Source organism: Juglans regia, chromosome 4 (assembly GCF_001411555.2).
Source record: "Juglans regia cultivar Chandler chromosome 4, Walnut 2.0, whole genome shotgun sequence".
Taxonomy (NCBI): Eukaryota; Viridiplantae; Streptophyta; class Magnoliopsida; order Fagales; family Juglandaceae; genus Juglans; species Juglans regia.
In genome coordinates this window covers 9,691,917-9,716,834 of record NC_049904.1, presented here as the reverse complement: position 1 = coordinate 9,716,834, position 24,918 = coordinate 9,691,917, and the positions used below count along the sequence as shown (strand labels likewise).

Here is a 24,918-nt window from a genome sequence, read left to right as displayed (position 1 = left end):
TTTACTCTTGATTTTGTTGATTGGCTCTGTTTCCTAGTTTTGTGGCTGTAATATTTGTTTTCGAGAAATGCCTCAAAGGGCTTTGTAATGAAGAAAGAAGGCTGTTTTGGAGAAAGCAGTATCCCATGGTAATGAAGAAAAGAAATGCACAACAGTTGCTCGAAGAAATGCCTTAAAGGGCTTTGTATTTCTGAGTCTATTGTTTTCAGCTTTCTGAGTGAACACCCTAAAAACAAAAACAAATTTCCTCACAATTAGCACCATCATCCCTACCTATTAATTCCATTAAACTGGCAGGGGCCCCATCCCAAATAAAAGCAAGATTATCAGCTCTGATTGAATACTGCAATTACTTGCATTTTATGGTATTGCTACTAGTCAAAGATGCTTTTTATGGTGTTGCTACTAGTCAAAGATGTAGACATTCACTTGGCAGTATGAATTGAATCAATATGTAGTATCTATCTAAATGTTAGTAATAACGTATTTTATACTGATAAACCCCATCAACATTTGAGCCTGGATTCTTAGTCCTCGTTCTGAGATAAGACCTATCAACATAGTTGTTTTGAATATACAACATAGCTATTGTGGTTGTATTTGTCTTGGGGTTGTAGCCTATGCTATTTTGTGATTTTTTGTTATTTTGGATCACAAATATGGGTGTTTGAGAATGTGGGCAGCAACTATATATGAATGTTGTACTGTGGGCAGTGATGAAACTTTTATACTTAGATATTGATATGGTATAAATTGTTTATTGGAAGAAACTTTATTTATGTTTTTGGATATTGATATCGTGTGATGAAACCTTGGAGTATAGGCATGAAGGTATAATCATCTTGAGTTCTTTGTGTATGATTATTTAAAGTGATTCCAACGCTTGATCAAAATCTTGTTCAATGGTATGACAATAATTCTTTAAGACTTAGATTTGATTTAACCTATGTGCAAGTCCATGTACTCTTTATATGCATGCCCCATGAGAGATTTGTTGTATGAGCCACATGCTTTGTCAGCATAATCTATAGTAGTAAGATATGCCACTTCACATGATCTTAAAGCTTCTTCTTTACCGTTTAATGATGGCTTCGATTGTCAAAGTTTAAATATATCTATGATGAACTGACGTAGGACAAGTTACCCAAGAACAATGACTCATGTTCAGCATGATCAATGAGAACTGAGGTCAATCATATGGGAACCGAGATAATTCCCTTCTTAGTTTTGCAGGATCAAGTAAGAATCATTGCAAGTCTCAAGACCATTGATTATCAATGGATATGGGCGTAACAAGTGGTACAAAAGTATTGAAAGATACAAATGTGTTGTGAGATATGAGCACGACCTAGAATAGATATATGCCAAGGGATCAGAAGGAATGAGAGATACAAAGAAAAGTTTTGATAGAGACGGTAGTGCTGGAGTATAGAGTGATGCTGGATTTTGTGGTGAAGCTATCTACCTACGTGGCTGATTTCATCAAGAGGCAAGACCATGGAGATCAGTGGAAGTTTTGTAACAATGTTTTTTGTAGTTTCAATGGAATTAAAGGAACTTTAACTGATTGCAAAAAGTCAAAAAATATGATGACTAAATGGGAGTTCCAGAAGATGAAAATGGGAATTCCAAAAAATATAGTGTGATGAAACTTTGTTTATTGGATTGTGAAAAAGAAAATGAATATGATTGTTAGAGATTATAGGAGGTTATAAAAATAGAATTAATTAAAAAATAAAAATTAATTATAAAAATATAAAAATAAAAATAATAATATTTTATTATTATAGAGAGTGTGATGATTAATCCAATATAGACTTTAAGTTTTGAATGATTAGCTAAAAGTGAAAAAACTACATATTAGTTAAAATTTGAAGAATAAAATAGCCAATCCAATGCCAATGCTCTTAGATGATTGGATTTCGAGATATATTTTATATGCTTGAATTCAAAAGGCATGTTTATCCTGATATCATCTATTCCTCTAGGCTATAAGTATTATGCTTTTACATTGTCTCGTCTCAAATAAAGAAAGATGGTTAGGGCAGAAGAAAAGGTGTACACCAGAAGGCTTCGAGTTTACAATTGGAACTAGAGGCTCGAGAAGCTTGGAGGCAAGTCGAGTGGGCTCTTCGATACCGAGGGACTCTTCTTCTTTCTCATCAATATCGACTTCACTAAAAAAATCCCCAATGAAGGCATCGTCCATACCACCAAGACATGGACCGAGAAGGTGGTTCCGTTCGATCACAGACAACTTTTGTCTCGGGACTCCACCGAGATGTTGTCTCGTAGTGTCCTTCCAGCTTCAGATCACTTCCTCCCGGAGACGGTCCAACCGCTGGGGGCGCAGATCTCGAATTGCCTTCTCCATCTTTACCGCTTCAGCCCAGATCAGCTGCTTCGACCCGTTTCGCCCAGGATTGTAATCGTAATTGAAGTATCTCAGACCAGAATAGTGGAGTATTTCTCGCGTGAGGAGATGGGTGGAATGGAGTATCAAATTTCATTTACTTCTATGCATAGACGGAGCGTTACTGAAGATCTGGAGTGGGATCCGTGGGACTGGGTCGACGACCTCGAAGCACACCGGAAGTTTGAGTTGTTACGGAATAGCTATAGCGAAGAGGTTCTTTGCATCCTGGCCGGTCTGACGTACTTGCTCGGTGTAAAGAATTCTGCCCCCATCTGGCCCATAACCGTTGATGATCCGTTAGGCTTTGTCCTGTTACCGGTTGCGTTTCCTTCCGAGGCAATAGAGGAATCACATGATGGAACCTGCGCAGTTTGTCTTGAATGGTTAACCTTGACCGGCGAAGGCGAGGCAGTGGACATAGCAAGGACGCCTTGCAATCATATTTTCCACTTGCATTGCATCGATCAGTGGTTAGGCAAGACTTCATCCTGTCCCATGTGTCGGTTTCTTCTGCCGTATGGAACTGCATCTTTGTCTTAGATGGCTGTATGATTAGAAATTTTTTTTTTACAAGTCTTTAGCAGTAGAAGAATTCTATTACTATTATTAAATTAACAAAAAATCCTCACAACCTCTTCACACTTTATACTCTACATTTTTTTTAATTTTTATTATTTTTTTATCAAATATTTATTATATGAATAATGAATAGAAAATTTGAAATAATTTAAAAAGAATAAATTAAAAAAAATTATAATATATTAAAAATTTTAAAAATTTAAAAAAATGTAGAGTGTGGAGTGTGGTGGAGGTTGTGTAGCAAAACTCTTAAATTAATGGGTTAGGATCCTACTTTGGTATGAAATTGTATGTGATATTTTAAGTAGCTTAATTTAGAGAACGAGACTTTCTAGACTAGGTAACTTAGGGGGGTTTGGATAGTGATATGCAAATTTTTAGTTTGAGATGAAAATTTAATATTATTATTATTTTAAAATTTGAAAAAGTTGAATTAAGATTTGAAAAAGTTAAATTGTCTTTTATATTTTATGTTAGAATTTGAAAAAGTTATAATAATGATATGAGAATTTTGTGTCTCATCTTATTTGCCAAATATACCCGAAACGAGTTATTCGGTACACTACAACAGAATGTGTCTTTTGTGACAGAGGAAACTGTTACAAAAAAATGGTAAACTATCACTAAACATATTTGGTGACGGTTTGAAACCGTCACCATGACCGTCACCTAAAGTGCGTCACATAAAACATTTGGTAACGGTTTACTATTCAACCGTCACAAAAAATATTTTTAGTGACGGTTGGAAGTGTTCTGTTCGGTACAACGTTTGAACGTTCCTTTTTTTGTGACGGTTGAGAACTGTCACAGAAAATCACGTTCGGATGTAAAATAAAACGTTCAGACGTTAACCCGACCGATTGGCGTTCGAATGAGAGAATTTGACGTTCGTTGAATATTGTTCGAATGTATCATATTTACATTCAGACATTAACCCGACCGATTGGCGTTCGAATGAGAGAATTTGACGTTCATTGATTATCGTTCGAATGTATCATATTTACGTTAGAATGTTAATGCGTCTGAACGTTAATTACAATAAACGTTCGAATATTTGTTCGAACGTAAACGTAAATGTTTGAACGTAACGCGTTTAAAGTTCGGACGTTATTTCGAACGAAGGAGCGTTTGAATGCAAGTTCTTTGTTCGAACGTTAATCGCTTTATCGTTCGAACGGTTTGTTCGTTTTAGCATGAGGACGTTCGAACGTAGAGTTTGACATTCGAACAATCCAATTGTATTTACGTTCGAACGTTTGTCAGAATGTGAACCAACGTTCGAACGATTTTTATTTACATTCGAACGTACAGATCAGAAATACTAATTTCATAAAATTTAAAAACATAATACCAATTGTATCATATTACATAATCTCAATTAACAAGTAACAATGTCTTATAAAAGCACAAAATTAGATATTAAAACTAGCCAGAAATACTGATAAAATTAATTTCTTCTTTTTCCCTTGCCCACTGCGATTCTGTTGCAACGACATAACACGCTCCATTTGCACCATCATCTCCCGTTGCACTTGCTCTTGCACTTCACTGCGTATTCTTTCCTCCTGGTCTCTCTGTTGGTCCTGCAAACGCATCTCTAAATAAAACTGTTGTTCTAAGAGAGACTCTAACTCTTGTTGTCTCGACCTCATATACTCATTCTCACACCGTGCAGCTTCTAAATCTGCCGTAAGATTATTAATTTGTGAAGCTGAAGAGGTTGAGGAGGATGAACATTTATGCTTGATAGATCGTCCCAAACCTCTTGCCATACTAGACTGCGGTCCGAGCACTTGCGTGAATGTCTTTGTCACTAGGAGAGGATTCCTCAGAAGCCGACTGCATCTCCATCATTTTTCTCTTCAATTTAAAAGGTAATGATTGTAAATAATTAGTAACGTATTAAAAGAAATAGAAATAAGAAATAAACTATTCAAATGTTATATAAATAATTTATTTAACAAAATTAACACTGCTTACATAATTATTTGCAGCGACAGGATCCATCCACTCACTATGCTCATTAGTGTGAGCAGCAGCATAGACATGAATGAGGGAAAAGTTTTCAGGATCATCACGTTTCTAACAAAGCGACATTAGCAATTTTAAAAAGATAATGTTAGTACTTATCAGAAAGAATATCAGGAAAATAAATGAATTCTATAAATTTTTAATTATCATTTTTTCAGCAAGACGGTGGAATGACATTGAACCGGCACGATGGTGGACAGTCAGAGCGGATCTATTCTGTGTATTTGTAGAACTCAAGTGCTACAAAATATATTAAAAATGTTAATTGTAATATGTATACATATAATATATAGAACGAATATGAATGTAAATAATTAAAAGATATAAATGTAATATACCTGATAATCTGGAGATACAAAAAGATCACAATACTTTCTCAAATCATCTAACTTCATCTGCTGAAAAGGAGACTGCGCAGCCTCTTCCAACATCTCAAACTTCTTGAAGTGGTCATGACATCATCCTTTGTGACGTCGAAATAGTGTAGCCATCAACTCATTCACGGTTCTCAAATCCTCGCTACAGCCAAAGTCGAGGTCGAATTCATCCTAACAAGGGAATCAGGTCAAAAATATAATATACTAATCTAGGTGAAAAAAATGTACTAAAAAGTAAACTCACCAACACACGACTTCGAATGTGCTCCTTAATCTCATTCGGAACATCTCGTCATGAGCGCACATAAAATGGAGCATAAGCTCGAACTACTGTGCCAATATAGGAGGAAAGCGCTGCTGCACTATCAACAACTCCTCCAGTGAAATTATCAGGAATTGTGATCTTCAGTTTTCCGTGCCTTCTATTTTTTAAAGAGAGATTCCACGTGTATAGCCACGACCGCGACGTGCAGATGCATCAACTACATAATAATAGATATACTATAATTATAATTATATAATTATTGAGATAAAAGTATTAACTATATATATAATTATCAACGATAATATTTCCTTACTGGTAGGTGTCGACTGGCTGTTATTCTCTTCTGTGTTAGCTTAATCTTCAGGAACGGATTCCTCGAGTGGGGAGTCCTCAATGGATTCAAGACTTGGACTTGGCGGAGGCACATTTCTTCGTTGTCGTTTTGGCGGCATTCTTGAAAATAATTAATTATATCAAAGAAAATTAATTTAGAAGAAATTATAAAAATTCAAGGTATTTTATAATCACCTATATGAATAAAATATTTAGTACTTTTATTCTTCATCTTCAGATGAATTTTCCATGCTTGTTTCAGAATCTCCATCAATAACATCTTCATCATCATCATGCACCTCTTCTTCATCGTCCATATCCACCTCCTGCCCGGATTTTGATTCGTCTTCATCTTCTGACTCGTCTTCTTCTTCTTCATCCTCACTTACTTGAATTGAATGATTATTTAATACAGACGGGTCGAGTGGACGGGTGGGACACCATCTCTACACAAGGGGAGCAACTCGAGTGCACCGAGGTCAACAAACAAGTTAATATCCTCTCCATCTTCCTGGTATGCCTCAACAATCGGAGTGTCATCTTCATCTCCACTATTCTCGTAATCTGAACTCGTTCCTGCTTCATATATATTTCGAGGAACGAATTTTTGTACGACTCTCCAAGTTATCTCTCCACTATCTTCATCAGCACTTTTCATTAGATCAAACAAGTAATAGACTTGGGTAGCTTGACAGGCTAATACGAATTGATCATCTTCGTACCATTTAGATGCAGTATTGACACTCGTAAAGTGATTATTCCTATGTATTGAAACCCAACCACCGCCTAGATCCCACCAATCACATTTAAAGATATATGTTATAGACCCATCTAGATATTTCAATCCGATAATATCACGTATGACACCATAATAGTCAATATCATCTATTCCATGACTCCCATCGACCAACACACCACAGTTTTGAGTCTTTCTATTACGTTCATGGTCCAAAGTATGGAATATATAACCTCGAACCGTGCATGCAGTATATCGAAGTGCTCTATTTGAGGGACCACGGGCCAATGCATACAATTCAGAAGAAATTGATCCGGGATCACGAGCACGTTGTTCCAAAATCTAACAATTGAAATAGTATATATTTATTATTTCATCATCTAGAGTTAAAAATTTCACAATATAACATATATATAATTTTAGTTCATACACGTTCTTCAAACCATCCGGGAAATTCTTCCTCGTGTCTTGCCTCTATATTTTCTACGCCTTCCATCCTAACTTTGTCCATGTGGTCACTGTTATAACATGTTGCAAAATAAGTATATTTTGAGCACAACAATTATAATTAATTTTAAGAAAACTATAATTATTCAAAGCAATGAAATGACATACCTGAGATAATCATCAATCTCTCGGCAATTATTTAGCACATACCACCGAACTTTACCCAACTCTCCATCAATTAAATCGTAACCTGTTTGTGCACCCAAGGGTCGTACATTCTAGGAAAACGCTGATAGCTCACGAGGAGGTAGAGCAGCAAGATCAGCATTTCGCTCTTGACGATTAAATCATGTCTCAACACCACGAAGATATAGAGAGCAAAATGTTAACCATTCATCGTATATACAGGCCTCTGCTATTGAACCCTCAGCTTTGGCTTTATTCCCAACAGTGCGCTTCAGTCGACCCAAATATCTTTCAACTGGATACATCCAACGGAACTGCACCGGTCCACCCAGAAGTACCTCTTGCGGTGAATGTATTGCTAAATGGACCATGGCATCAAAAAATGATGGTGGAAAGATCTGCTTGAATTTATATAGTATAATAGCAATGTCTTCTTCCAATTTCGACAACACATCTCGATTTACTACCCGAGTGCACAAATCCTTGAAAAACATACAGAGTTCAGGTATGGCGACACGTACATTAGATGTCAGCTTCCCACGAATTCCCACAGGTAATAACTTCTACAAAAATACGTGACAATCATGACTTTTCAATCCATTGATTTTCCAATCATCAGGACTCACGCATCTACCAATATTTGAAGCATAACCATCTGGCAACTTCACACCTTGCAACCATTTGCAAAAATCCATCCTCTCTTCCCTCAACATCGTAAAACATGCATGCGGCATGACCACCCTATTGCCTTCCACCCGCAAATGCAGATTATGTTTCATTCTCATTCTCTCAAGATCTTTCCTCGTCTTGATCGTGTCTTTTGTCTTTTTGTTAATACTCATCAATATACCCAGTATATTATCACAAATATTCTTCTCTATGTGCATTACATCCAAACTATGTCGCAACTTGCATGATGACCAATACGGCAAGTCAAAAAAAAATACTACGCTTTGTCCAATTCAATTCTACTGCACCTCGTTTTCTCTTGTTCTTTCCCCAACCTTTGCCAAAATTGTTCACTCTAACATGTTGCAGTTGTTCCACTATCTCTTCTCCAGACAACTCTTTTGGTGCAATCCTATCCTCTACTCTCCCATCAAACTTGGCACATTCACTTCTCCATGCATGATTTGCTGGTAAAAAACGTTGATGACCCATGAAACACAACTTCTAAGAATATTTTAGCTACTCACTAGCAGTTTCTTTATTACACGTCGGACACGCTAACTTTCCTTTCATACTCCAGCCAGAAAGATTCCCATATGCCAGAAAATCATTTATGGTCCACATTACTGCAGCATGCATCTGAAAAGATGTCGACGTAGATGCATCATAAGTTCTAACGCCTGTTTCCCAAAACTCTTTCAGCTCTCCAATCAACGGCTGCATGAATACGTCAATATCATTCCCAGGTGATCTAGGGCTAGAGATGAGTAAAGTTAACAAAAAGTTTGGCGCCTTCATGCACCTCCATGGTGGAAGATTGTACGGAATCAATACCACGGGCCAAGTGATATAACTTGTACTCATATTCTCAAAAGGGTTGAATCCATCGGTTGTGAGTCCCAGGCGCACGTTCCGAGCTTCTATCCAGAACTCTAGATACTGATTATCGAAAGACTGCCACGCAAGTGAATCAGCTGGATGCCTCATATATGCATCATTCTTAACTCTTTTATCTTCGTGCCACCTCATATCATGAGCTGTTTTCTTACACATATATAGTCTTTGCAACCTAGGTTTCAAGAGAAAATACCGCAACACCTTAACCGGCACGTTTTTCTTACCCTTCCACCTGGACTCTCCGCATATAGGACATGCTTGTTTCTCCTCATTCTCCTTCCAGAACAATACACAATCATTCTTGCATGCATGTATAGACTTGTACTCAAATCCTAATCCCTTTCTCAACTGTTTCGCTTCATAAAAGTTCTTGGGCAATGCAGACCCTTCGGGAAGCTCCTCAGTAAATAAGTCCAATACCATGTTTATTGCTTTCGTCGACATCCCACACAATGACTTAATGTGAAGCAACCGCACAATAAACGACATTTTGGAATGTTTTGTACAACCTGGGTAAAGCTTGCGCTTTGCATCTTCCCATAGTGAAGGAAAATTTTCACAATTAGTCCCTCCACCACTTGAGGCATTGTCGTTAACCTCATCCATAAACATCTCAGCTCCAATGTCACCCAACATCTCCTCCATCTCATCCTGCCCATAATCATCATCCATATGCCGCAAATAATTGTGATTATTGACCAATACATCTGCTGACCCTTCATACGGCTCACCATGCAGTACCCATCGCGTATACCCCAGATCCATACCGTTCACAAATATATGACTTTCTACTTCATCTAATCCTATCGCACACAAATTTTTACACCCTCGACATGGACACTTAATGTAACCACGACTATCAGCAGAGGCCCGTGCAAAATCAATTGAGGTTCTTACTCCACTTGCATAGTGTACGTAATCCTTTCCAAGTCTATCACCCAGACGTATCTAATTTTTGTCCATTTCTAAAAACATCTATATATTAATAACACGTACATTGAAAATTCACATGAATGTCATGCTCCAATTCTCATTGCTTTTTTGATAAGGTAGTTGGTCCTATCCCATTCGAAATTATATTCTCCATATTGCACAAATCTCGTCATTCTACTACTTTCCACGTTAGTAGAAATTTCGGCAGCACCTCCTCATAGTTCTCTAAGTATACATGTTCAAATATCGGGATTGTGACCCTACGAACAGTATACCCGAAGAACAGTAGAGGAAGACACCGAAACTTCATATTAAACGTGGAAAGTAACGAGTAACAAAAATGTGCAATACAGATAATATAATCCCAAACTGTCCACACTGGACAATTCAGGAATCACTTCCCAAACGGGTCTAAGGGTGTTTATGCAATGTCACACGCATTTATCAAAAAATCATACAAACAATATCTCCATGTTGCTTAAATTAACAATGTCACCTTCAAGTAGTGTTATATTGTTAAACTAAAGAGAGATGGAAGATTATGTGACCCTAAGTTTCGTGTCTTGTACACAACGAGGGAGAATGACCTTGAAGAAATGTTTAAATTTTAGTCTAATTACTTAACTGTCACAAACTGTCCGACCTTGATAACTCTCAAGGCCGAAGAGACTATGACAGTCAAGCAATTAAATTGAAATTCCAATATTTCTTCAAGATCATATTCCCTCATTGTGTACAAGATCATCATTCTTAAAGTATAATTTTAATTGTTATACTTAATTTCAAAGGTTATACTATAATTTTAATTATTATAATTCGTAAAGAGTTATTTTAATTGTTATACTTAATTTCAAATATTATTATCACATTTTAATTATTATTATTCGTAGAGTTGAATTTTAATTATCATACTTATGCTCAAAGGTTATAATATAATTTTAAATATTATAATTCTTAAAGAGTTACTTTTATTTGTTATTACTTAATTTCAAATATTATTATCAATATTTAATTATTACTATTCTTAAAGTTGATTTTTAATTATCATTCTTAAATTTCAAAGGTTATAATATAATTTTAATTATTATAATTCTTAAAGAGTTACTTTTATTTGTTATCACTTAATTTCAAATATTATTATCAATATTTAATTATTACTATTCTTAAAGTTTAATTTTAATTACCATACTTAAATTTCAAAGGTTATAATATAATTTTAATTATTATAATTCTTAAAGAGTTACTTTTATTTGTTATTACTTAATTTCAAATATTATTATTAATATTTAATTATTACTATTCTTAAAGTTGAATTTTATTTATCATACTTAAATTTCAAAAGTTATAATATAATTTTAATTATTATAATTCTTAAAGAGTTACTTTTATTTGTTATTACTTAATTTTAAATATTATTATCACAATATTTCAAATCCATATCACAACATATTCACAATAACTCACAAACTATTTACAAACTATACAAAAGATAATCACAATATTGCCAATTGTAAGTATAAAATAACATGCCACATGTATTAACATATTCTATAACTTGAGTAAGCAATAAACATGTATTAATAAAACTTAAGGACAATATATTTTTAACAATGTAAACATATTCAAACGTCATTCAAAAATAATAATTTAAATATTTCAAGTCCATATCACAATATAATCACAATAACTCACAATATATTTCACAAAATAATATGCCACATGTATTAACATATTCCTAAACTTGAGTAAGCAATAAACATGTATTAACAAAGCCTAATGACAATATATTTCTAATAATGTTTCTTCAAAACGTCATTCACAAATAATAAACACAATATTTCAAATCCATATCACAACATATTCACAATAACTCACAAACTATTTACAAACTATACAAACAATAATTACTATATTTCTAAGCTGAAATAGGGTCCATTTACAATTTGGAGGGTATGAAATCAATGCTCCTTGAATTTGGAAATTCTCCAAGAAACTCCAAGATAGGCAGGAACGAAAAGGAAGTCAGGTAGAGAGTTGTTAACGTGGGCAGGCTGCATGGCAGCTAGCGCCGTTGAGGCAAATTGACGTCCCTACGTTGATCTTGTCTCCACGGTCCCGCAACCCATTCCCGAAATGAATGTGTCTCATCGTGGGCTAAAATATGTGGATGGAGAAATCTGTTTTCAGTTTTCTAAAGAGGAGATTGCAAGATCTGCTGAACCATTCCGTTTTTCCATTGTTTTAAAGTTTCTAAAACAGAGACCTTCTTTGGATTCGATACGGTCTTTCATCAATAATCGCTGGGGTTTATCATGCATGCCGACTGTCTCGGCTATGAGGAGACCACGGAATGTCTTCATCCGAATGACTAATGAATTAGATTTCTTAAAAGCGCTTTCTCGTGAAATCTGTGATGTGTATGGCATTCCATACAGGGCTTTTCATTGTAAGCCAGATTTTAATGAAGATGAAGAACCTTCGCTGGTTCCTGTTTGGATTGTGTTGCCAGGGCTCCCTCCTAATTTTTATCATGAATCTTTTCTAAAGATCTTCACGGCTCCATTTGGCCGATATATTAGAAGGGATAATCCAACGAGATGTGCAACGCGTACGGATGGAGCACGTTTATGTTTGGAAATGGATGCTACGAAAGAACCGATCACTCATTTTTGGATTGGGCTACCAGGGCAAGGAAGGAAACAAGAAGTGGTTTATGAGACGCTTCCAGCGTTTTGTTCTAAGTGTAAGTTGCAAGGACATAATCTCAGTACTTGTAGATTAAAGAATCAGAAGAATGGGGAAAAATTTTGGATTCGTAAGGATTCAAAAGTTATGAATAATGAAAAAGATGGGCAAGAAGCTAAAGAAAGAGAAAAAGATAAAGAACAAGCAGTGAAGTTGGTTTCAGAAAATATAGAAGGTTTTATGTGTGAAAATTTGAATATACAAGCAGAGAAATCTGGGGTAAATGAGCTGATTCCTGATGTAGATCGGGTGCAAGAAGTACAGGATGGTTCAAATCAAGATTCAAAAAAGACTTGTGGTCATGAGGCTGGGAAGGAACAGAATTATCATGTTGAAGAAGTGGATGCTGATATCACTCAGGGTTCTATTGAGAATGTGGAAAAGGATGGAAAGACTGGTAATATTCAAGATTCAGAGAGAAGAGGGATTAATGAAGTTGAACAGAGTGAAAAGAAAATTTTAGGGGAGATGGATTATCAAGTGGAAGAAGTTGAAAATGATATAACTATGGAAGCTACTGATTTTGTTAATATTGATGGAGAGGGAGTAATGAATACGGGTGAGTCTTTCTCTGAACCAGAGCTGGACTTAAATGTGGAGAATTATTCAAAGAATAAGGATTATGCTACAGAAAATGAGGGTGAGGAGAGGAAAAAGAAAGGTGTTCGGAAAAATTTTGAAAAAGTCCGTAGTTCAACTCGAGTGGTAGCTCGTTCTAATAAATCCTAATGATTAGTCCGATCTTAGCTTGGAATATTCGTGGTCTTGGAACTTCTCGAAATAGATTAAAGAAATTGGTAAAGAAAATGAATCCGAAAGTTGTAGTGTTAATGGAACCTTTTGCAGCTGAGGAGAAATTGCCTGAGTTGCTTAATTTGTTACATATGCATAAGTTTATTACAAATGAGGGGGAGGCTGGAAAAATTTGGGTGTTGTGGCAGGATGATGTTTTTGTCCAAGTTGTTTTATGTAAAGAGCAGTTCATTCTTCTTAGATTGGAGGAAGGTATGTCTAATATTTTGTGTGGTTTTGTTTATGCGAAATGTAATATGGTGAAGAGAAGAGAACTCTGGGAACAATTAAATGACCAGGTAGTTGGTTGTGAACCTAGTATTATTATGGGAGACTTTAATATAATTAGAGATGACTCAGAACGACGGGGTGGTAGGCCTCGCCCGAGAGCAGCTATGGAAGATTTTAATTCTTGGATTGAACATTGTGGCTTGATTGAAATGAGGTCTTTGGGTAGGAGGTTTTCTTGGTGTAATGGTCAGAGAGGTCTTTCGCGTAGTTGGGGGAAATTAGATCGTTGTTTTATTAATGCTAGTGGTCTGAGTAATTTCCCTGATGCGGTTTGTAGTTATCTTGCGAGATCCACATCTGATCATTCTCCAATGTTTTTGGAAATGAAGAAAGATCCTTTTGTTTATGGCCCTCCTCCTTTTCGGTTTCAGCAAATGTGGATAGAACATCCAGACTTTAGTTCTTTTGTGGAACATGTCTGGCAGGAAGAGGTGGTTGGTACGGGTCTATTGAGATTGGCTCTAAAGCTGAAAAAGTTAAGGGGTGCATTGAGAGTGTGGAATAAACAGATTTTTAGTAGAACTGAATTTCATTTACAGGAGATTCAAGCTCAAATTGATTCTTTGGAGTCGGCTCTTCAGCAAGTTTGGGATCCAACTACTGAACAGGAGCTGCTGGTCAAATATGCAGAATTGGCAAATTGGAGGAGTAAGGAAGAAACTAGACTGGCTCAAATGGCGAAAATTAAATGGAAGGTGGAAGGTGATCAAAATTCCAAATTTTTCCATGCTTATTTGAATTACAAAAGGAAGAAGAGAGTCATGGAGATGAGACTTCAAGATGACACTGTTTTGCAGTCTCCTGAGGAGGTGCATTTAGGAGCAATCAATTATTTTTCTGTTTTTTTGCAGAAGGAGTCTATTGTTAATGTTCCAGATTTAACTCACATTATTTCGCCGGTCATTACAGCGGAGGAAAGTGCATTATTATGTGATATTCCTTCCATTGATGAAATTAAAAAGGCTTTAGATTCTATTCCCTCTAATAGTGCTCCGGGTCCGGATGGTTTTGGAGCAGGTTTTTTTAAAAGTGCTTGGGATATTATTAAGATGGATAGCATGTCTGCTGTAGAAGAATTTTTTAGCGGTGGAAAATGGCCAAGATTTTATACTTCTTCTTATGTGGTTTTGATACCAAAAATGGATATCCCATCTGGGTTTGATAAATTTCGACCCAAAAGCCTGTGTTCGGTTTTTTACAAAATTTGTTCAAAGATAATTGTAAATCGTTTGACTTCTTTGCTTCCAAAGATGATATCTCTAGAGCAAGGTGCTTTTATCCCGGGCAGAAGTATCTTTGAAAACATTAGTCTTACTCAAGAAATGGTGCATTCGATCAATAAAAAGATTCATGGTGGAAATGTAGTGTTAAAACTGGATATGGCTAAAGCTTATGATCGGGTTGATTGGGATTTTCTTCTGGGAGTGCTTTTTGCTTTTGGATTCTCTAATTCTTTTTGTAGTTTGATTAGAGAATGTATTTCCACGCCTTGGTATTCCATTCTAATGAATGGTACTACGAAGGGTTTTTTCAAGGGAGGTCGAGGGCTGAGACAAGGGGATCCGTTGTCCCCTTATTTGTTCATTATTTTGCAGGAAATTCTTTCTCGGCTTATAAAACAAAGTGTGGAAGAAAAGAGGTTTGGTCAGTTTTCTCAAGCCCGTGGTACTAGATTGATATCACATCTAATGTATGCAGATGATGTGGTTATTTTTACTAATGGTGGTCGTTCTTCTATCCGAAATATTTTAAGAATTCTGGACATTTATGAGAGTTGGACAGGTCAATTGATTAACAAAGAAAAAACTGCCATGTTTTTTTCTAATAAAATTTCCATAGCAAGGAAAAGGAATCTCAAAAGATTGACTGGTTTTTCGGAAGGAAAATTCCCCTTTAAATATTTGGGGATTCCCATTGTCTCCGGCAAACTCAAGATTGCGGATTTAGAGGAACTAGTGAGAAAAGTTCAGACCAAAATAAGTGGGTGGAAAATGAGACTTTTATCTGTGGGAGGAAGGGTAATCTTGCTAAGACATGTACTAGCTAGCATGGCAGTGCATTTTCTGGCGGTCTTAAGAGTTCCAAAACAGATTATTCATACTTTAAATAGGCTTATGAGTTCTTTCTTTTGGGGAGAAAGGGATGGAAAGAATAAAAGAAAATGGGTGGCTTGGAGGCATATATGTAGGCCTATTGCAGAAGGTGGATTGGGATTTCGGTCATTAGAAGAAATGCAAAAAGCTCTTCATTTAAGATTTGCTTGGAAGCTTATGCATGAAGACTCTCTTTGGGCAAAATTTTTTCGGAATAAGTATATAGGTAATAAACCTTTTATGTTACTTGGTTCTCCAAAGGGTACAAGATTTTGGTGTATGATTGCAAAAAATATTCCTACTATTTTGAATTATACGAAATGGAAAATTAAAGATGGAAATGTTTTCTTTTGGTATGATAAGTGGTTGGCACAAGAACCATTTGCTGAAATCCTGCCTGTGGTTGAGCAACCTCTTCTTAAAATTAAAGATTTAAAGCTTGATCATGGGTGGGATGTGGAGTTTTTAGAGAGGGTGGTGGGCAGGGAACATGCTGAACATGTCATTAATGTGTTGGAAAGGAGTAAAGTGGGTAAAGATATCCTGATATGGACTAAAACTGAAAGTGGGAATTTTACTACAAGGTCTGCTTGGGAAGGTATCCGAGTGAGAAGTCCTATGCTAGAGGGACATAAATGGATATGGAATAATATTCTACCTAAGAAGTTTTCTGTTTTTATGTGGAAGGCGTGGAATGGAGCTCTAGCTGTTGATGATAATATTAGGAGGATTGGTATTCCATTAGCATCGAAATGTAATTGTTGTAAGAATGGGCAGTATGAAGATATAAATCATGTGTTATTTGAAGGGGAGGTTGCAGCTGGAATTTGGAAGAAGTGTGGAGCTCTGTTTGGGATTCGGGTTGGGAGATTATGGCGTGAAACATGTATTAACTAGTTTCGGAGAGCCTCAAATTCATCTCAAGTTGGTGTTATACTTGGTTTATTACCTACTATAATTTCGTGGAGATTGTGGGGAAGAAGATGTTCTGCTCGAATGGAGAATAAATTGGAAACAAGTCAGGTGATTTGGCTTTCTATCAAGCACTGGGTAGGCGTTCTTGGTCAAGGAATGACTAGGTTTAAAAAATTTAATCAGCAGGATGATTACATTCTTGGGTGTCTAAATGTTAATCCTATCCCTATTCAACAACATCCAATTCATCTCATTACTTGGTCTAAACCACTACTTGGTAGAGTCAAGTTAAATACGGACGGGAGTAGCCTGGGAAACCCAGGTATTTCAGGTGCGGGAGGGGTTATTTGAAATATGCAGGGGGCTGTTTTATTGGCTTTTTCAATGAATTTGGGATATGGTGATAGTACCAAAGCAGAATTACGGGCTTTACTGGAAGGGATAAAACGATGTAAAGAATTAAATTTAGCTGCTCTGGATATTGAAGTGGATTCACAGGTGGTTCTGTCATGGCTGAAGAAAAATAGGTGCGGAATCTGGTATTTGGAGGACTACTGGGAGGAGTTGCAGGAGCTGATTAAGGATATGGATTACAAAGTTTCTCATATATTTAGGGAAGGGAATGCTGTTGCTGATTGGCTTGCTCGGTGGGGGGCAAGAGTGGGTGATGCGGAATGGAGGAATATGTCGGATGTTCCTGCGATGCTGCGGGGTTTAATTAGGATGGACAAATGGGGCATTGCTTCCATTCGGTGCAAGTCGCATGAGGTTAGGTATTAATTCTCTACAGGATGCTGTGTGTATTGAAGACGTCTTTTTTGTGTAGTGTCTAGCTGGGAAGGGGGTTGCAGAACTCTCCTTCTCGTCATATGAGCGACGAGTTATTTGTTGATTGGGTAGTAATTTTTGTGTTATTCATTAGGCCTGTTTAGATGGTTTTTCTTGGTTATTTGGTTAATTGTTCTGTAATTATTGGTTGGGCTTGTAAGTTCTTTTGGTAATTGTAACCACGGTTTTCCTCCGCCACAAGTGAGGGATCATTAATAAATTCGGGCAGGGGTCACTCTTGGATATGTGATTCCTTCTCTTAAATAAAATAAATAAATAAATAATTACTATATTTCAAGAGTAAGCATAAAATCACAGCAACATATTAATAAAGTTTAGAAATATACCTAGCACTCACAATATCCTCTTACAAATCAAAATCTTCCAACTTTCCAAAACGACCAATCCTTCAAAAAAATACAACACTAATTTATTAGAAATATTCTATAACAAAAACATAATATAAATATCATAAAATTAAAAAAAAAAAGACAAGAAATCAAAATTTTTTCTTACCAAAACTCAACTCTCTCTCACTCTAACCCTCTCTCTCTCTCTCTCTCTCTCTCTCTCCTGCAGGAGCTAGCTCGGGCCGACCTTTACCCAACTCTCTCTCTCTCTCTGTTGAGCGCACGGGAGAAGAAGAAATGATGCGTTTCCTCCCGTGCACGTACTGATTAAGCTCTAAAATTATTAGTTTAAAAGTTCGAACGTTTAAGCTGTACGTCCGAACGTTATAATTTAAGTTAACGTTCGAACGTAATGAAAAACAAAAATTATTCCCACCCAGAACGTTCGGACGTTTTCAATACACATTCGAACATACCCTTCTTATGATATAACATAAAATCTAGTGGGAAAGTTCCCGCACTTTCCTCATATATATTCGAACGTATCATAATTTTTCATTCGAACGTTCGTAGATTTACAGATTAACGATCAAATATTTAACTTAAACGTCCGAACGTACATTTCATCAGAGTGCGACCATATTTGAGCGGGAAATTTCCCACACTAATTATTCCACTCGTTCGGACGTTAACAGATTTGGCATTCGGACATTCATAATTTTTTAGTGATTTTCATCAAATAACGGTCGAACGTATAGTATAAAATTCTAAACGTATGAATAATCACACAGATACCTTAATCGAGCGGGAAAATTCCTGCCTCTTAGTTTAACGTTCGAATGTTAACTTGAAACGTTCGAACATATGATTCCTAATATACTAACTTATAATAAAATATATAAACCATATTTTATGTATCTATAACTATATACTACATTGTATAATATGATAGCATAATGCTTTAAATGAGAACATAATAATATAGTATATAAACTATACCATATATATAAATCAATAATATATATTAAATTGTTACTTATTAAATTCTTTATTATATACTAACTTATAATATAATATATATACCAAATTTTATATATCTATAACTATATATTACATTGTATAGTATGATAGCATAATGCTTTAAATGAGAACATAATAATATAGTATATAAACTATACCATATATATAAATCAATAATATATATTAAATTGTTACTTATTAAATTATTTATTATATACTAACTTATAATATAATATATATACCACATTTTATATATCTATAACTGTATACTACATTGTATAGTATGATAGCATAATACTTTAAATGAGAACATAATAATATAGTATATAAACTATACCATATATATAAATCAATAATATATATTAAATTGTTACTTATTAAATTTTTTATTATATACTAACTTATAATATAATATATATACCACATTTTATATATCTATAACTATATACTACATTGTATAAATATAGATAATCAGAATGTGTATTTTGGACACGTATCTTGATGTCTAAAGATACGTACGGCCCACTTCATAGCCACAAATGCAATAAATGAGGGTACGCAACTACAACGTGATCACCAAGCTAGCTAGCTAGTCGGTCCTGTATTTTTTATTTTTCTTAAGACATAATTTATATTATACTTATAATTTGAATAATAATCATATTCTAACTAAATTAGTATGAATATATTATATATACATACTCCATGTTATATATTAAACTTCATATTATCTGTATATTAAATGTTTTTAATCTTTACTTAAAATTAGGATCATAAACTTATAATTTTCTTGTTAAACATATTCAATAAAAATTCAAAAACAATAATCACAATATTTTAAATCCATATCACAGAATATTCACAATATTCTCACAATAATATTTATACACATATTAATTCATCAATGAACACCATAAACTCACAAACTATTCACAAAATTCACAAACAATAATCACAATTATTTCAAGAGTAAGCATAAAATCACAACAACTTGTATAAACATATTGCTAAACTTTAGAAATATAACAAGTGCTCACAAATTCAAAAAAACCAATTAATCTAATTGTCAATAATATTACATAACATCCTAATATATAACATAAACATTTATAATATAATATATTATAGATAATATTTTGGAAATTAAATTGATAAACGTTTGAACGTAATAATAATTACGTTCGAACGTTATGTGTATATAAGGCCAAAATTGAACGTCGAAATGACATTACAGACCCATCGTCTACTCTGTTGCACACCAACACGCCTCCGTCACCACCGCCGTCAACTCCGCCACAACCGTCACTAAAAGGTAGGCATTCATCTTTTATTTAAATAACATGTATTTTATTGAGATTTGGATTGAGTTTTATTTAAAACCAGATAAGTGGTGGCCGGATTTTCAACTCCATTTTCCTGCCACCACGGCCAGCTATTGGCCGAATAGTCACCATAGAAATATTTCTTGAAGTGTATACTTCATTTCTACGGTGACATTTCCGCATTTAGAACCTTGTAGAGAATTTTTCGAGATTTCAATAATTGCTGAGTCGACTCAGCCATTCTGCATCGTAACATTCGAACGTTCACCAAGACGTTTGAACGTACGACGTTTAAATTATAAAGCCGTTACGGCTTCTACGTTCGAACGTTCATTGTCTTACATTCGGACGTCATTTTCATCAATTTTACGTCTAAACGTTTAATGTATACATCCGGACGTACTACTTTTTAAATATTATTAAACGACATACGTTCGAACGTGAGTATTTTACTTTCACACGTAAATCACATACGGTCGGACGTTTAATTATAATGTTCGAACGTAGTGATTTTCTACTTTATTCATGCTTCGATGTTCGGACGTTCATATTTACGTTCGAACGTAAAACAAATACGTTCGAACGTATAACATAAACGTTCAAACGTATATGTTTTACGTTTGAACATAAATTTATTTACATTATTTTACGTGCAAACGTATAAATAAATGTCCGAACGACTTCCAGAAAGGTGTCGAGCGAGCGTATACATTATTTTTTATTGAACACTTGCGCTCGAGCGAGGTGTCGAACGCAAGTCGAGCGCAAGTTGTATTGAACATTGGGTCGCTCGAGCCAATGTTCAATACAACTTGCGCTCGACACCTCGCTCGAGCACAAGTGTTCAATAAAAAAAATTTCAGAGTCGGAATCGGAGCTTCTTGGAGCTCCGACTCTGACTCCGAGCTACTCCGAATTCTGACTCCAAATTTCGATGACTCCGACTCCGTCAGAGCGGAAGTCGGACGGAGTCAGAATTTTCAAAATTTTGCACACCCCTATGTAAATAACTTTTTTTCCTTCTCTATTTTCAGGATATGGTTCTTCCACTGCATACTAGGAAACGAGGGAGGGAAGGAGCCACATCGGACACTGCTCGTATCGGAGCTCTTACTGTTATGGTAGAGCGAGAGGTCTAGATTAATGAGTTTGACCAACTCTGTTGGCAGCAGACGAACCTGAGAGATGTTTTCGTAAGTAGAGGCTGGGGAAATATCTGCACATTGAGGGGGAAGGTATACCCCTCAATGGTTCAGGAATTCTATATGGGGATGTGTGACATGCCTCAGGATGCATCCTCTCACACCGTGACTGTACGCGGTGTTTCCATAGAGGTATCACCAGATGTCATCAGCGAGCACCTCGGGATTCGTCGAGGAGTTGAGACATTTGCACACTCAACACCCCGTAAGGATGTAGGCACTTCTACATCATCTACTGGCCGCCCATTTGAGCCAGCATCAGCCAGAGATGTAGGCCAGTCAGAGGCTGAGGATACTGGCATCGAGGCTCGGGATGATGGCCGAGACGAGGATTTCTACATCCTCACCGGGAGGGACCATATGCAGATTGAGCGGAAGAACGCCTTCAACCAGAACCATCTGCTGCATTTCTTCCGCATGTTGCACCTTATTGTTGAAACAAATGTTGATCCCGTGGCACACAAAACCACATTTAGTCAGCTTCGGGCATAATTTTTTATACGAGTGGCACGTGGAGATCCTATAGATTTGCCACTACACATCTTTGAGAGGATCCATTACGAGGCGAGCATCGTCTCCACGAATAATCTCCCATACGATGTCCTAATCAGCCGACTATTACTTGCACAGGGAGTGCCGACCTAGTCAGAGGAGCGGGTCAAAGATCAGATCAGTCCCCTCGACATGACCACGCATCGACGTAGTATTGGACAGGCGAGGGGACGTCAGCCACCTCCTGTAGAGGATCTAGTTCCTCCGACACAGCCTGAGCCAAGTCATGTCGAAAGTAGTAGTCAGCATACGCCGAGTACATCTGCAGGAGATGTGCGGCCTGCTTGGGTTGATGCGGTCATCTCAGAGCTGATTGCGCATATCGATCATAAGATCGATCGATCGCTCGAGGCTATATCAGTGTCTGTTGCCGAACTCACCCATCGTGTAACTATCCTCAACGACTTGACTAAGGAGGTACGAATTCGACTTTTGGGGATAACATTATCATCTGACTGTTGTTTACTACATTCTATCAAATTTTGTATTTTATTTTTAATATTTGTAAAGAAAAATATTATTGAATATTTTTATCGTTTTTTAATTTCAATTTTTAATCTTCTTTGATGTTATATTTTCCAACTTTAATACTAAATTACTGCATTTCAAATATATATAAACATAAATATATATTTATATATTACAAATTGTGTATATATAAATATATACAATTCAATTTTTTAGACTTGTTCACAAATTATGCACAATAAAAATCACATAATTTTTAAATTAAAGTCATTTAATTTAAATTTACAATGAACGTTCGAACATTGGCACAAACATTTTACGTTCGAACGTTAATTAATAACGTTCGAATGGTTGCGCCAAAACATTTTACGTTCGAACGTAAACAGACATAACGTTCGAACATATATGTGATGTTCGAACGTATATTTCCCATACGTTAGAACGTAAAAAAAATCTCATCTATCTTTAGTGACTTTTAAAAATGCCTTTTAGGTTGAGTTTGGATGTTGAAGTGAGTTGAATTGAGTTTAGTTGAGATGATAAAATATTATTAAAATATTATTATTATTTTAGAATTTGAAAAAGTTAAATTGTTTATTATATTTTGTGTTGGGATTTGAAAAAATTGTAATAATGAGTTGAGATAAATTGAAAGTGGTTAATGATCCAAACGAAGCCTTAGTGATGGTTTAGGGACTGTCACAATTTCCCAACCGTCACTAAAAAGCAATTGTGTTGTAGTGGTAGACAACATTTTCTCGAATAATCGTTGTGGTCCTATATTAACATGTCAATTAGAAGTCAAAACTTTATTGATTAAGATACATCATCATAATTGACATATTATAATCTTATCAAATAAAATGTCGAATTTTATCGCCGACTACCGAATTATAATATATACAAGGAATTACTTGTGTATATTAAAAGGTAAATTTTTCTGCTCGTATATTTTAATTTTTTTTTAAATAACTAAGAAAGTGACAATTAGTAAATTTGTATTTTTTTTAAATATGTTAAAAAAATGTTGGAAATGAAAAAAGAAATTGTAATTTACACTATGGGCACCCCCAGCACGCTAGGCGGCAATACAGCAATTTTGACGTTACCTTCCTAATCCTAGTATGGATTGAGTTCTACTCTAATTAGAATTATATTAATATAGGATATCTAATTGCGCTCGGAATAGGAGTACTAGAAAATCTCATTAGAATTCCTAATCCAACAAGTATTAGGAATCATCATCGAGTCCTAATATAATTAGAATATAGAAATTCCAATTACAAAAATCCCAAATTTAACTAAAATTGGAAAACTAGTAATTATTAGAAAAAAAACCTTGTTTATTAGAAATTTTAATCACATTAAAATTCTAATAAATGACAAAAAAAAAAAAAAGAAACAATCTTTTAATAAAATAATAAAATATGCCATAGAAAAAATTCTACAACAATCACACATCGCACTAGTTGACCATGAGGTTGTGATCTAACATCTTCTACAATAACAGTCCATAATGGTATATCATAGATTTTTCTAATCACAATATATATATATATATATATATATACATGTTATAAATCTATTCTACAACAATCATCCTATAAAATATACCATGGATTAATGCAAATCAGAAAGCATGTGTTATGAACCTGGCTATTATTTACTGTATTGCAATAAGGAAATGGTCTGGAAATGGAAGATGGTTGCTGTGATGAATGAACTAAGTGAACACAAGATGTTTGATGAAATTTGAAAGAGAATCACAGTAAGAAAGAAGACAAAAATGGCTACACCTTAAGGTATTCGAGGTCTCCAATTCCTCCAAATTTAGAGTTCATACAAGTTGAAAATTTTACATAATAATCCCCCCCATCTGAGTTCTACTTCTTATTTATGGATAACAATTTCCTTCTAAATTAAAATAATAGAAAGCATTAAAGTGGAAATAAAAGAGTAACCAACTTCTATTCTAGAATGTCCCATAAAATGACCACATATTAGCTCCACTGCTTAATTCGAAACACTACAAGCCAAGGCTTTCAAGCAAACGACCCTGCATTACTACAGGTTCATAACAAACTCCTCCCCTTAAAGAACCTTATCCTTAAGGTTTAGACCATTAATAGCCTCTTGAATCAGCTAACATGGGAAGCCTTCCCAGGTCTTAAGAAACATGTCACCACCCAATGCTCCGATGACTATTCTAAATCAATAATATATGGAAGATTGAAAAATAAAAACTAATCATGTTTATTGTTGCTGATGCTACTTCTTGCGAATCTGTATCCTCACCTCTCCAATGCTCCGAACGAACCCCAAATGGTTGATCATCAGAAGATTGTGGATCTCCTATAACAGTATCAATATTAGGTCTTGTTGGCTGATTTCTAATAGGGACCTTCCAAAATGAATTAGTGTTCTGAAAGAATATGTAAAATGCAACAGCCAATGCCAAAAACATTCCTAAA

General features: G+C 35.4%; 2 protein-coding genes across 2 annotated transcripts; both read left to right on the top strand.

Moving 5' to 3' along the window:
* The first annotated feature begins 12,002 nt into the window (after positions 1-12,002).
* LOC118348161 lies at positions 12,003-13,343 on the top strand. Its single transcript, XM_035689158.1, has one exon. The coding sequence runs from the start codon at positions 12,003-12,005 to the stop codon at positions 13,341-13,343; it is 1,341 nt and encodes a 446-aa protein (XP_035545051.1).
* A 101-nt stretch (positions 13,344-13,444) lies between these two features.
* On the top strand, positions 13,445-17,485 carry LOC109016147. Its single transcript, XM_035689157.1, has 5 exons — positions 13,445-14,392; positions 14,549-15,715; positions 16,154-16,396; positions 16,478-16,651; positions 17,066-17,485. Exons 1-5 carry the CDS (start codon positions 13,445-13,447, stop codon positions 17,483-17,485), a joined length of 2,952 nt encoding a protein of 983 aa, XP_035545050.1.
* Positions 17,486-24,918: the final 7,433 nt, after the last annotated feature.